Source organism: Clytia hemisphaerica, unplaced genomic scaffold (genome assembly GCF_902728285.1).
Source record: "Clytia hemisphaerica strain Z4C2 unplaced genomic scaffold, Clytia hemisphaerica genome assembly, whole genome shotgun sequence".
NCBI classification, from domain to species: domain Eukaryota; kingdom Metazoa; phylum Cnidaria; class Hydrozoa; order Leptothecata; family Clytiidae; genus Clytia; species Clytia hemisphaerica.
In genome coordinates, this window is record NW_027104594.1 from 2520894 (window position 1) to 2535698 (window position 14805).

The 14805-nt window shown below is 37.9% G+C and overlaps 1 protein-coding gene across 1 annotated transcript; it reads right to left on the reverse strand.

The window, feature by feature from the left end:
- Positions 1 to 12393: 12393 nt before the first annotated feature.
- LOC136823960 (reticulocyte-binding protein homolog 2b-like) lies at positions 12394 to 12816 on the reverse strand. Its single transcript, XM_067080116.1, has one exon. It carries the CDS (start codon positions 12814 to 12816, stop codon positions 12394 to 12396), a length of 423 nt encoding a protein of 140 aa, XP_066936217.1.
- Positions 12817 to 14805: the final 1989 nt, after the last annotated feature.

A 14805-nucleotide genomic window follows, 5' to 3' on the forward strand; every position in this document is an offset into this window, starting at 1 on the left:
TGCCCTCGGTCAATATTTCCTCAGAGAGACCAGCTTTTCGGTTAATAATCCATAAGCATGAATTACCGTCAACGGCTCTAACTTGGGACAGTCTGACGAAACATGGGACAGCAATTCGGGCATAATTTACCGAACCTCCAAAGTCATTTAATTAACATTAGTCGCAAATCTCATAGAAAAACAAACTTGTTGTCAAGGGAGATTTAACAGTAAGTGAAAATACAGACCAGAAATCAACCATCCCATGTTATGACCACTCTTCCCAAGTTAGAGCCGTTAACGGTAACATGCCTTTACTTTCAGGGGACTTTAGATGAATAACCCCTTGTTTCCTTAAAAATTTTGGCAAATAGCCCTCAATAACTGTCATTTGTTTATTACAGACCAACAAAGAGTAAACCAGACCCGATCATCGAACTAATTGAACCAATTTTTTAATCGAACTAATCAAACCTGGTTGAACCTAATCGAACGATTAGAGTTTGATTAATCGAACTAATCCAAATTTCAGATTTTCCTTAAAATTGTGAGTGTTCGATAGACCTTTTTTCAAAGAGGCCATCCTGTTGAATAATTATGTACTCCAGCCATAAAAACAATAATACAGCCATGCATAATTACTGTATCGTGTATATTGTAATAATTGATGCATGGTTGTATCATTATTTTTCTGCTGGAGTACATAATTATTCAAAAGGGTGGCCTCTTTGAAAAAAGGTCTATTAGGTTTGATTAAGTTCGATAATCGAACTCTAATTGTTCGATTAGGTTCGATCAGGTTCGATTAAAAAATCGGTTTGATTAGTTCGACTGATCGGGTCTGGAGTAAAGCAATAGCAATCAACTAATAATTAAGCTGTCAGATAGTAGTTTCATTTTGTAATATCTCTTAAAAAGTTTTATCTGAATTCAATGTTGTTCCCTCCAAGATATTAAAGCTGGTACATATTCATTGGTGTATGTGTGTATGCCTGTCCAGAAGTGTTGGAGACAAAACGTTGGTGAATGTTGTTATACTGAAATGATTGAAAATCAATTATGTCATTAACTACCTAGTTGGGGAAAACAATATTTACATTGTTAAATGTCTTTTGTGCAGTTTTGTGTATATAAATTATTTCATGAAAAATAAAATTCCCCAACCAGGTAGTTAATGAGACAATTGATTTTTAATCATTTTAGTATAAATAGAGCCTTAGATTACTAGGTATTCCCCTTTTTTGTCATTATGTCGGGATTTTAAACCCTACAAACTGGTGTGACAGTGTTATTATTTTCTCAATTTTCGGGATTCTGGGATTCAGCAAAAATTTTGATGGGAAAACGGTAACCCCTACAAACCCCCCTTGTCATAAATTCTTTTTTCGCTCAATTTCGCTCTAGAGGAATTAATAATGTTGTGGATCAATTTTATGTGGACACAAAATTTTTAAGCAACTTCTTGAAATCCATATATTTTATTATGCTTTAAAGATTTTATGACGTTCTTTATTTTAGGGTATGCAAGGAATTCATGCCGAAACCAGAGGATTGCTGGAACCACGCATGCATCATACTTTTGCCTGGGTCTGGTTGACCATTGTCGTGAAAACCGTCAAATGTGAAAGTTCAATTCTTTCAGCAGGCACGTTTTAACAATAACAAAAGCTTGCTTGTATCAATCCTGTCACTGATCAATATCGTCAAATCAACATGAAACAAAAGATTTTAGCCTGCGTCTGGTTGACAATTCTCATTAGAGAATTTGGAAGTTCAATTCTTCCAGCAGGTAGTTATTAAAATTGTCATTTTCACAAGGAAACAGAGGTAAGCTTTTTAATTTGTTTTTGTATATTTTAATGTCAGATTTTCTAGAATTTCCAATAATAAAATAGGTGGCTTTTATTTGATCACCAGTACAATGAAACATTTTGTTGGTAAAATTTTACAAGAATTTTTTCAGGACAACACAGTTTATAGTTTCTTTTTGAAAATCAGGAATGCTGATAAGTAAAATTTGGCCAGTCACCGTCGATCGAAAGGAGGTTCTTTTGTGAATTTTTTAAAAAGTACACTTGAAAAAGAAAAAAGTGCAGTTTTTAAAGAAATCTGTAAGAAAAAAAAAACGACCCACAAAGTTGTTTGTTATTTACATTCAAAGTTTCTGCTCTTTCTACTCAAAATACCTTTTCGTCCAATCAAAGCGAAGGGGAGCAGAAAAAGTTGGACAAGCCAAAAGTTTTTAATTTTTTTAAATGCAAGGTCAATTATAAAAATCTGCTGCGTAAAATCATTTTTCAGCCTTGATAAAATTCTAATTTAACGTTCAAATAATGTTTTCCAAATAGCACAACAAGTTTGGGCTACGTTCGAGTTACAAAAAATGAAACTGAATATCTGCCCAAATATTTTGATTTTGATATTACACGCCTGGTCTCAGACAATTTCTGAACAACTAGCCCAAACATTGCCCGAAACTGTGCGGGCCTTATAGAAAATAGTAATAACAAGGCCTGAACATGTTCGGATCATGCCATGTTGGTAGCGTCAACTAGCTGTGTTTTATTTTACGATACAGTAAAAAAAATATTGTGATAATGTCAAAGATTAGTACTACTTGCAATTTGCTTTGAACCTCTTGCTTTGAGAAATGTAAATCAAAGGAATGGTTTAGAAAACAGGAAACTCTACCATTAATTTAAAAATATTAGAAATATAAAAACAATGTTCTGTATGCCCACCACACCATTTCACTTAGATTAGTGGCCTTGATATTTTTTATTCAAAATTCTCTCAAGACACACATTTTTGTGTCTAAAGTGAAAAAGAGCTGTTGCAATAGACAGACTGTATCTTCAATAATAAAATTAAAGATTCGGTGCGTCCAGCCAAAACACGGATTTGATCCGCAGCTTGCGTGCTTCACCGTTTTCTCAATTGGTAAAAAACTGAGAACTATTGCCAAACATACTCTTTAAAAGTCTTAAAACAAAAGCGAAAAATCACAGAAATACACTACAATATATTGTATAGTTTCTATTTCTATTTCTATTCGATAATTCAAAGAAGGTTTACAAAACCTATTCTCGCGAATATAACCCCTTGTATATAGTTTGTAGTTTAAAAATAACTGTGGACTCTCCCAATTCAGAATTTGCAAATCCATAAAAGTCTCTTTGTTATCAATTCCCAGTGAATTACAGCTTTATCTAATACCAATCGACCAATACACACAAGGTATTTGGGTGGTAGGCATTGTTGAACAATGTAAATATATTAAGAGTTTTTTCCTAGGAAACTTGCTCGTGTATAAAAGTTCTTAAAACTGATTTGAAAGGGCATAAATTGATCAAACCTTTCATCAAAGTACAAAAAAATCATCCATGAATAGTCATCATCCTAGCTCATCAGATTTGTATAAAGATTACAGAATTATTAGGTAGGTGATAACTACTATCCGTATATCTAACACTCCTTCTACTCTTTTTCCTTTCCTATCTTTCTCCTGTATCTTTGCTTCTGCTGACTGTTTGAGACTTAGTTTCTCATTTCTGACTAAGTTTTGTTACCTGTCAATCATTTTTCGACCAATCAAATCATCGCACCGGGTCGGATTCGAACCACCACTAAAGAAAGACCTTCGGATTTGAAAGCCAACACGCTATCCGTTGAGCCACACTCGCACAGCAGAACACGAAATTTGGAAATACTTATAGAATGACAAAAAAGACGGGGGTAATGTTATTATAATATGGGTAAAAGTACCCCTTTTTTAACCTGACTGAAATTCGAGCCGTTACTAGCAACCCTGCGGGGCCCAAGGCGCCGAGTATGCACCCGGCACAGTGACAAGCCGTTACTAGCAACCCTGACCCTACCTAACTGTTAATGACCCACTACCCCCTGAAAACGGAATTAAGGATAGGAAAAAAAATCGTGTTAGATCTACGGATAGTCAATATCACTTTCCGAATTATTAGCCAAGAAATCAAAGGCAGATTTAAATCAGTTTTAATCAAAAGGTAAAAACTTACAGGGTAGTTAGAAAATACCTTTGTTGTCAAAAAATATCTAAACAAAAGCTAGAAAAATACTTTAAAACATTTAAAGAAGACAATGCCTTACTTTTAAACCACATAGAAGAACCATTTTTTTACTGTTTTCAGACGTTTGTTTTGAAATTTCCTTACATCCAAACTGTTTGATTGATGGTGTCTTGAAGGCTTTTAGTAAATCTATTTCTGTCCCAAGTCAGAGTGTTTCAGACATAAATAGCATTTTATTGCTTCAACAACAACCTCAGCACAGGCGAGTTCTCCGCCATCTTGTTTGTAGTAACTTGCTCTCCTCAGAACCCTCAAAACTGAGAATATGACGATTTCAACTCGAATCGCTTCTATTGACTCCCAATAAAAAAATTAAAAGGAAGCGATGGAATTAAGCAAATAATTGTAACTGCGATCAATTAACATTTAGATTTGGAAAAGATTCGAGTCAGTGAGGGAGTTGTTGCGAATAAGCATGATACTCGATACACTATTGGTTATGAAGTAGAGTTAGGCCAGATTGTGCCGCTATATATCAAAACTCCAAAAGATTGTGTTTCATCAGGAGTTTCACAATATAATGAAAGTTCTCCGTGGAAGATGGGATTTAATGTTGGTGAAGATGAAGTTTGGACTCAACAATATGAAGCTGTTTTGAAGAAAATTGAAGACCTCTTAGGTAAAAAATTGGAGGGGGAACCGTTAAACAATGGCAAGTATATCAATCCAAAGCTTATCACTTGGGATGGTGAAATTAGAACGAGATTTAAGGGAAACCCATGGGAAAAACCTAGCAACATCGGGTCTTGTTTTGCGACTGGAATTTTGAAGGTAGGGAGCGTTTATAGACAGGGATCAAATTATCACTTGCAGGTCTTTTTGAAGGAGTGTAAATATACGAAGAGAGACCCTAGCTTTGAGAGTCAGCTGAGCGATGACGAGGAAGACAGTGGTTATGATATGGTATTATAAGTTATGAAAGTTGTTTAACTGTGTCATAAAAATAAATGACACAGTTAAAGGAGTTGCGACAACAAGCGAAGACGCAGGGTATAAAAAGGTATTCCGTGATGAATAAGGATGATCTTATTTTAGCACTGCAAGGTAAGCCAGTACCGAAAAAGCTGCGCAAGAACCAGGTAAGTGTTGGAACGCAGACAGATTTTGAAGTGTGTGATAAGTGTAGCTTGCAAAGGTTTGTCACGCATTTGAAATTTAAAGCTGATCGCCTGCGGCTTGGCTATGAGCATGCAGAAATGGGTAAAATTGTATATGAAGATGATTTGGAGATTGATGAGAAAACTGGCGAAGTTTGTGGCTATGAAGTTGATTATGTGAGATATTAGCATGTAATTTGTAAGGAATCACACCTTTACAAATCACTATATTTTGGCGGCAGATCAAAGCTTACATGGCATTGGCAGTTGGGATATCTGAAGTAGCAGCGATTTTGCGTAAAAAATCTTGCTTTCCTTCTTCTCGACCTTGAGCTAAGATAGCTTCGCGCTGCTCTGCAGTGATGGCATCAGCTACCTTTTTGGATTTGGTTCGTATTTGTTCTTTTTATGACGCGATAGTGTTCGACCTCTTTTAAGATGAAATGGTACTCTTCGTGGGAAATGTGTGCGTTTTTAATTGCCTTTGAAACTAGGTTTGAAATTGAATCCAGTTTAGATTCTGCCAAGGTCTTGATTTTGTCGTGTTTTTTAGTCTTAGATTCAAAAACCTTTTGAGTTTTGTGTATGACTCCAGAACCTAAACCGAGCAAAAGTCCAGCTGAAGCAAGAACGATGCTTATAGGAGCTCCAACTCCTGTTGTTAAGGTCGCGACAGAAGCAACTTCTAAAATTGTAATAGCAGTGATTAGAGAAGTATCACTGATCGTCGAAGCAATCGCTCGTCGTTTGAACTGTTTTGCAAGCTTACCTCTTTTTTTTCTGCCTCATCTTGTAAGAATTTTTCAGCCTCTTCGATTTTTTTGAGGCGATAATTTTGACTTTGTTGTGGCCCTTCATCAGTGGGTGCACTTGCGATATCAGGGTAAATTTTCTCGGGATAAACGCTCATGGTTTATTTTAAGCCTGCAAAATACTTTTCGTGTTATTAAGATTGTTGCCGTGTTTCATCTTGAACGCGGAAATTGAGGCGATTTGTAAAGTTGTTGCTAAATGTTAAAGTAGCCGGTTGTGTGAGTGTAGCTGTAAGATAACCATCCATACCAGCTGTGACGGGCATTGCAACAATGGCATTGGTTTTTTGGTTGTTTATGATGGTTTTTTTTATCGCATTCATCACATGTGAAGACACGATGGTGGAAGCGTTTGAGAAACAAAACGAGATTGAGGATTTATCGATAGGATTACCAGTCATGATGCCATATTTGTCTGCCTGAACACCGTTTAGTTTAAAGAGGGTGACGAGCTCGTCTGATAGCTTTATGTTGTGTGGCCTTAGAAAGGCTATCATTCCTGTTGATAATTTTGATTTTTCAGTTTTAGGTGGAGGTAAAACTTGCCAAGTGACTCTCCCGTTTTTGTGATCAAGTTTTACGATTTGTTCATCGTTTTGATTGAGAGCATTATTGATGTCTTGAGCGAGAACGTCAAAGGTGTAATTTTTATTCATTATTACTTGGAGAGCATAGTTATCAGAGGCTATTTGGTAAGTTAGAATGGTTGTGAATTTTGGGTGAGTCCAGCCTGGCCAAAGCTTTAGCTCTTGAAGGTCTATTTCTCCATTAGGGAGGTTCTCAATTTTTATGGGATCTAATTTTGTTAATATGACTTGCATCGCCTTTCTTTTAAATAAATGAATTTTCAATACAATTCAAAAGCACACTATGCTCAGTCAGGAGGATTTAAGGAGAAAATAACAGGACAAGACTTGTCAGAGCTACGTATTGTTGTGCAAGATGACAATCAGATTTCAACAGGGTTCGACATCAAACTGGAAGGATCGCTTTTTGCTGCGAGCACATATCGGTATTACGGTCATGGAGATTTTTACGATGCAGGAGGTTTTCAGAGCGCAAGGAGCGCCTATAACATGCAGCACGACCCTCTAAAGCTTTGGGATACGCAGCTGAACTTTGCTGTTCATTGCGCTACATCGGCTCTCGGAGTGTCTGTGAAGCACCTCAACGCTAAGCAGCCCCTCGTCAGAGCTCTTTATCGATTCCATTCCATGCCTATTATCATGTTAGAAGGATCTTGAGGCGGATATTGGCTCCGTTGCCAAACGAGGAAAATTTCGATAAATACAACAACAACTGCTCAAAAGAGCAAGCCACCAGAGTTTCTAACGAGTATGGGACGTCGAGAAACTTTCACATCTATGCAGGTCGTTATTACCAGTGGCAAGATTCACACGCGTCACCTTTTAAGTGGATCATGCCTGACTCACACGGATTCACCAAAGCTGGCTTGGAAAAGATTAGCGAGAGCATCCGAGCTTACACTTACTTACCTCGTGTTGACCTCGCAAGCTGGGGCGCGACATGGCATACTCGGAAATGACGCTGAGGCAATAGTAGCTCAGCGATTGTTTCACGATAACTTATCAGACGTCATTAACAAGGCAGTATCGTTGCAAGACGACGTCTCGAGATATCAAAACACGTTGAAATATGCGCGATCAAGCTTGGACTATAGCGTTGGCAAAGGTCTTTATATGTTGCCGTCAGATATGCTGTTGAAACCACTTAACCAAGTCATCGACGGTTACAACGACAAGATTGTGATAAACAAGTCTGGGTTTAACTTGGGAAAGGCTATATTACCAAAACCGTCTTTGGTGTTTTTGAAAAAGACACCGCAGAGTTCAGTCACAAAAAGTCATCTAGCGGATCGCCTACCCATAGGGCGCACCAAAGGTGTAGCGGCTCAGCATGATCCGGTAGGGCACAATCGCCTGGCGGCTCAGCATGAGCAGGTGCAGCATGTGCAGCAGGTGCACCAGGTGCAGAGTAAACATGTCAAAAGGGTTCATACTCTTGATGATCACGAGGATGAAAAAACAGCCATCATTTTAGGAATTAGTGTTTTTAACGCTTTTTTGGTGGTGGGTATAATAAGCGATAGCCTATTAACGTTGCGATAGAGGTAAGGAACAGCCATACGTGCTGACTTGCAGCAACGACAGCTTTTTTGAGAAAGTTTAAGATGCCAGCGATGATCGATCCGATGATCCCTGGAATGGCAGCTGCCGCTTTTGCTGCGAGTCTACCTAGGACTCTGGCCAGAGCTTTTAACTTGTTTTTGACCCACTCTTTGATTGTGTTTGGATTTTTGGAAGGAGTTGAAGGTTTTCCTGCACTACCACTTCCTGCTAAAGAGGTGATAATAGTTGAAATAAGCAATCCAACAGCAGTTAGTACGGCTGTTATGGTTAATCCATGTTCTCTAAAAACGAGCTTGACTTTTTCTCGCAGGCTCAGATCATCTTCACAGAGTTCATAGAGAGTGTCTCGAATACGAGCAATTTGACTCGTGAGTTCTTTTCTATTTTGAGAAGCAATTTCAAGCCTGATTTTACGCTCTTGCTGAAGATCTTTGAGTCGATCTTGGATTTTTTTTCGGTGATCTTCGAGAGTTGCATCTTCATCGATGTCTTTTAGCTTCTTTTGTTCTCGCTCAATGTGTTTGTCAATTTCGGAGAGCTTTGAGGTGTTGTTTAAAAGCTCCCCTTTCATTCTGGTGAGAGCGTTGTCGATGCCGTCAAACTCTCTCGTGTCTAGGTCGGTGTTGGTTGCAACTGAAACTACTTCTCTGAGGACTTCTTCAAGCCTTTGTGGTGTGAGATCTTCCATTTCAATTTCTGTAGGTAGTTTTTTAAGCATTGATTTAAATCGACTTTTAGCTGCTTTAGATGTTTCAATTCCGAGGAGCCTTTGAGCGAGGTGGGCACCGAGACGACTTCGAAGTGTGCTTTCGGCTAGAAACTCTCCGTTAGACTTTGTCACGTTTGTGTATTCTCCAGGCGATTTTTCATACTGTAGAACGTCGTTGACAAGTCGAAATTTAGATCTTTCTTCGGAAGATATTTCGACTTGAAATACGCGCTCTAAGGCATTGACTCGCTTTTCTTTTTCATCGAGATGTTTTTCACGCAAGCGGAGTTCTGCTTGCGTAGCTTCGTTTTGTATTATTATATCATCGTGTTTTGTAAAACTAGTCTCATTGACTATGTTGTCATCGTATACATCGTCAAAATTATCTTCTCTATGAAGAAGAGGAATTTGTTCTTCATCTATGAAATCTGGTTCAATCATTTCTTTTATAAAATAAATGGTAGATATTGATCCTTACAGAAACAGGAGAGTTATGAAAGCTGGTCGGGCACACCGACAACATGTGGTTGTTACTCACAATCCAAGCTCTATTGAACCGGGACAAACACTTCAAGTTAGATTTCCTAACCTGGGGAGAACACGATGTGTTGTTGTGCCTGGTAGCTTTTTTATTAGTTTTGCACTGAACCTCAAGGGTGATAAAGACAAGGCGAGGAGCGTTGTGCCAAACGTCGGAAGAAAAATCATCAAAACGTTCAAGATTTACTTCGAGGGAAACGAAGTGCTCTCGATCAACAACTATGACGAGATCATGACGTATAAAAGACTTTTGGTTGTCAAAAAAAGACAAATCAAGACGAATTTTTCAAGGCATTCATACAGAAAATGGTCTCAAATTAAGGGTAGATTCAAAAGCGGCAACCGGAACGTCTGAAGAAACGGCGATTGCTAAAACATATGAAAATCGCTTTAGAATCCCCATAGACTTTGAGCTGCTCAATGACATCGGACCTTATCATCAGGCGTCGCTTGCCGACAAGCTTGAAATCAAGCTGACCTTCAACGATAAAAAGGCAATCATTTTAGGTAGCACTTCAACTTTGGCAGCAGCAACAGATGCTGACTACGACTACTCGGTGACTGACATTCGCACAGAGTGGGATCAGGTGACATCTTCAAGCCTGGCTAGTTCAATGAAAAACGTCTACCAAAGGCTAGCTTTGCCCTTTACACGAGTCTTTGAACATCGGTTCATGTCAATCAACAAGTCTGACACTGTCGTAAACTTAGCGGTTAATGCTCCATCCAAGAGCATGTCTCATATTCTGATTCTAGCTATAGATCCCGATGACAGAAAACAGTTTGCTCACACAGAGAAGTTTAAGAACCTCGACATCACCAAGGTTAGCATCGGAATTGAAGGTGTAGAAAAAGTCAATGCTTTATATGCTTCGGGTATGCAGAAAGAAAACACTTTTGATCAAATACTAAAATTGTTTAATGAAAACGGTGTATCTTTAGGCGATTTTCTAACTGAAAAATATGCTCTTTGTCTCGACTTGAGACCTAGCACAGATGCCACTCAACACGGCAACGGAGCTAATTTACAAAACTTATCTGAAGGTGTCACTTTGGGAATACATCGAGTAGCCGGAACTGGGAATGGTAAGTTGAACCTTCACATTTTTGTATTTCAAGATGCTCAATTGAACATTTCAAATGGAAGATTTCACAGTGTCGAGGCCTAAGTAAACCAAGTAGTTTCGTGTATCAAGGATACACAAAATAAATGAGTTATGTAAAACAACCTCACACTGCAATTTTCTCAGGTCCCACAAGCTGTGGTAAGACGCAAAAAGTTCTCGATTTGATCGAAAAAGAATATAAACATCACTTTGAAAACATTGTAATTTTATGCCCTACTTTACGATGGAACAAGACTTATCTCGAAAGATCTTGGATCTGGAAAGATGGCTACATTTTTGTATTTGAGCCTAAGAAAAATCTCTTCGAGCTCATTGAAAAACTTTCAGAGCTGTTTTCAGGTGAAGAGACTTTGTTTATCGTTGATGACATGATATCAGATGAAACCTTGGATAAAAAGCGTCAACCGTTACTTGAGTTGGCTATTTCTGGACGGCATCGTCAGCACAGTTTGTGGCTTTTAACTCAATCTTACACAGCAGTTCCAAAAAATCTTAGACGACAGAAAAAACAGCTATTCACCTGGTATCCATCGGAAAAATCTGACTTAAAGATAATTGACGAAGAGACAAATCTGATGAACTCTGAAGAACTCGCTAAAATTAAAGAGCAGCTCAAACGTGAGAAACACGCTTGCCTCTACGTTCGACTAGAACATCCAAGAATGTTTAAAGTTCTCTAAATAAAGATGAGCGAACAAGTCGTGAAAACTAAGAATGACGGTCGAGTTGCAGCAGGCAAGAGACTTGCTGAGTGGAACCGCAAAAACAAGGAAGACTTGCTTAAGAACAAGAATCAGGTGAATTCAAGTGCAGCCGCAGGTACTAATGAAGTGAGTCCAAGTACCTCTTCAAGTACCTCTTCAAGTACTTTTTCAAGTTCTAGCGTCTATGGTATAGGTGCAGCTGTCGCATTAGCGGGAATCGCAGTAGTTTTTTCTCTGGAAACGCAACACTTCAAATCCAACGCCACAACCTGTTGCAAAACCAGAAAATGACATTTTTCGCATGAACTAAAATATATAATAAAGATGTCTACAATCGATAAGAAAGAATTAATTCATTCGTTTGAAGACGGCCTATTTAAGACGTTAGGCCTAATGGGTGTGGGTTACATGATGGGAGGTAGCAAACCATCGCTTAATTTAACCTTCAAAAATACTGCAATTATAACAGCATCTATAATGGGATTTGATCTGATTTACGACTATGCAAAAGCTCAAAAATGGCTTTTTTTTTTTTTCAAAAAATGGCTAATAAATAAATGGCAAGTTTAGCAGTTATCGCAGGCGGGGCACTAGTCAACGCACTAGCGTTCTCTGGAACAAACTTTATTTTTGGACAACTCGGAGATCATGGCAAAGCAGAGATGAAACGTCACAATCTTGCTATGGAAAAACTAAGCAAAGCAAGAGATGAATATGCACACTCACGTCAGCAAAGGTTAGATTATATCAACAAAACTCTTCGTGATCAACGTCATGCCAAACAAACTTTCACTGATCTCGGGGCTGCAATGCAAAGATATCATGAAGTGACTGGAAATCACTTTACTCCTTTGAAAGAGCCAAAATTAAGTGATTTTTACAATCCGTCAAGACAGCAAAAAGATTCAGAAATTGCGCTAGTTATCGGTGGAATGACTTTAGTTGGGATTTTTGCTTATAAATATTCGTAAAGTTACAGTTTAAGTAAGTCTGCGGGCTTACTTAAATCTTAACATTGATTTTTATATCAAAAGCTGTCTCAAATATTTCTCGCCCTTCTTCGTCTAAATTAAAGTGGTTTCTGTAAAAAATCTTGGATTGCATCCTCTTTAAAGCGGCACCACCAATGCACAAACTCACTTTATCGCTTGCGGCTCTGCTAAGAGCACTTAATTGTTACTTCGCTCTTCTTTGATGACTTTCACAGCTGCAGCTGCATCAGATATAATTTTTAAACGCTCAATGTAAAAATTTTCAACACACTCTACTTCTTCTTTACGTAATTTTTCACTTATTTTTAAACGCTCAATGTAAAAACTTTCAACACACTCTATTTCTTCTTTATGTAATTCTTCACTTATTTTTAAACGCTCAATGTAAAAATTTTCAACACACTCTACTTCTTCTTTACGTAATTCTTCGTAAAAATTTTCAACACACTCTACTTCTTCTTTACGTAATTTTTCACTTAAATCACGCCATTCTAAGTGTGACTCATTAATTTTTTGGATATGACGCTCATATTCTTTGCATTTATTCTCGTATATCAAACATTTTTCGCACTCTTCTTCCTTCGACAAACTGTTTCCCATTTCTTTATATATATTTTTTAAGTACAACTTTTGAGTTTTTCAAATTTTCTACAGTACTTACGTTGCTTGGAATGAGAAATAAGCATGTAAACACATTACATTCTCTAATTTCTTCAACTATCGCTTTGGCTGCTCTTGTTGAGCCGCTACACCTTTGGTGCGCCCTATGGGTAGGCAATCTACCAATCTTTTACCAACTCAGGAGGCTTCTGTGTATCTTCAGGAATCAACATAAGCTCTTCTCGTACAAAGGCCCTCTGAGGACCTTCGCCGAGGTAATATAAGACGCGTTGTCCTGAATTTTCTATTATGCGATCCAGTCTGAAAGTTTCCCTAGACCAAATATTGTCAGTCGCTCGTTTTTTGCTATCACTGTTCTCCTCTCCAGGCTCAAGCAAATACCTATATAAACCATCAGTAGAAGCGACTTTCTCCGACTCATATGGCTTGATCTTCAACTCAACACTATCAAGCTTAACTGCCTTCGCAGGCGTCATGCCAACACGTTCAAGCTTGGTGCTGTTCAGCTTTGATACAAGCATTTGCAGATTCTTCACCCAGATCTTTGAGTCTTCTCCACTGCGCAACTCTTGCGCGTCTTGAGGTTTAAATAACTTTACCGCTAATTGCTTATTAAAGTTCTCTACAAAAGCAGTAAAGTTTGTGATGATATTTTGTGACAGCACTTTTTACAGGCACGTTATGCTCTTTCATCAGCTTCAAAACATCGCCTTTAAATTCAGTTCCAGAGTCAACGTGGAGTTCATCTGGATATTTTAAAGGCCCTTTTCTATAAATGTCTTTAAACATCGCTGCGACCTCACTCGCCTTTTTTGTTCGCAAAGGTCGACTTGCTTTATATCCCGAAGCAATATCGATGACATTTAGGGTGTATTTGTATGTATTTTGATAAACTTTGTCGTGCGGCAAATACAGTAAATCAGCTTGATGTATTCTATTTGGTTTTGTAACGTAAAAATGAGCATAGTTAATCTTCTTCGGCTTTGGTAAATGAATTTGCCAGAGAGCTTGCTTTGCTAGCCAAGTCTTTACTACTTTGGACGGCTCTCCAGACTCTTTTTGTAACAACTTGATGGCTTTGCGCCCCGTCCAAAGATTCTCAGGCTGATAATAAATATTGCTTAGCGTTTCTTCAGTCATTTATTTGTAGTGCAAACACGCTACAAATTACCATTTTTCAACCAAGTCTTTCATATCGAGTACATTCTTGCGATGATACTTATATAAAAGTTTATACACGCAGCCTTTACAAAATGTATATTCATCTTCAGGTTGTATAATATGATAAAAGTTTCCAAGCGTCAAGAGAGTCCATTTTATACATGAAAAACCTATCTCCACATTCATCGCACTTATATATTTCTTCACTCATCTTTTTTATTTTCAGAACTATCGCCAACTTCAACTCTTTCCTCTCTCTTCTCCAAAGCATCCCAGGTCATTGCCGCTAAAGATACACCGACACGCGTGGCAGAGTTTTCACCCATTTGTTCAATCATTTTTGATCCTATTTTTATCGCTAAATTATCACAAAATAGTTTGTTTGTTGATATGTTTCTTTTGAGTTTTTCACTGTTAATTATATAGCGACCTTTGATATAAGGCATCTGATCTACGAGAGTTTTCAGACCTTCCGCGTACATTTCGATGACCACAGGGCAGATAGTTTTTCCTAACTCTAAGGCCTCTTGCTTATTGATTTTGACTGGTGGAGGATTTTGATATTTGTCAAACAGCTTATCAACAACCTTGTCTGAGGCTTTTTCGAGTCGCTCTACAGTCCATAGGGTTTTTGAGTTCGCAATGGGCTCTCCGCTCTTAATCTTTTCCAACAAAAAATCACGCTTGCTAATATCACTCTGAGACTCTGTTTCAGAAATCAATTCAGATATAATATCATTTGCTTTTTCTGTCATAGCTTTTATTATAGACTGAAAGCGAAAATAAATTACAAAAATTACAACATAA

Excerpts from the sequence above, each read along its gene's own strand:
- LOC136823960 (XM_067080116.1), bottom strand. The coding sequence starts at position 12,816 with ATGGGAAACAGTTTGTCGAAGGAAGAAGAGTGCGAAAAATGTTTGATA.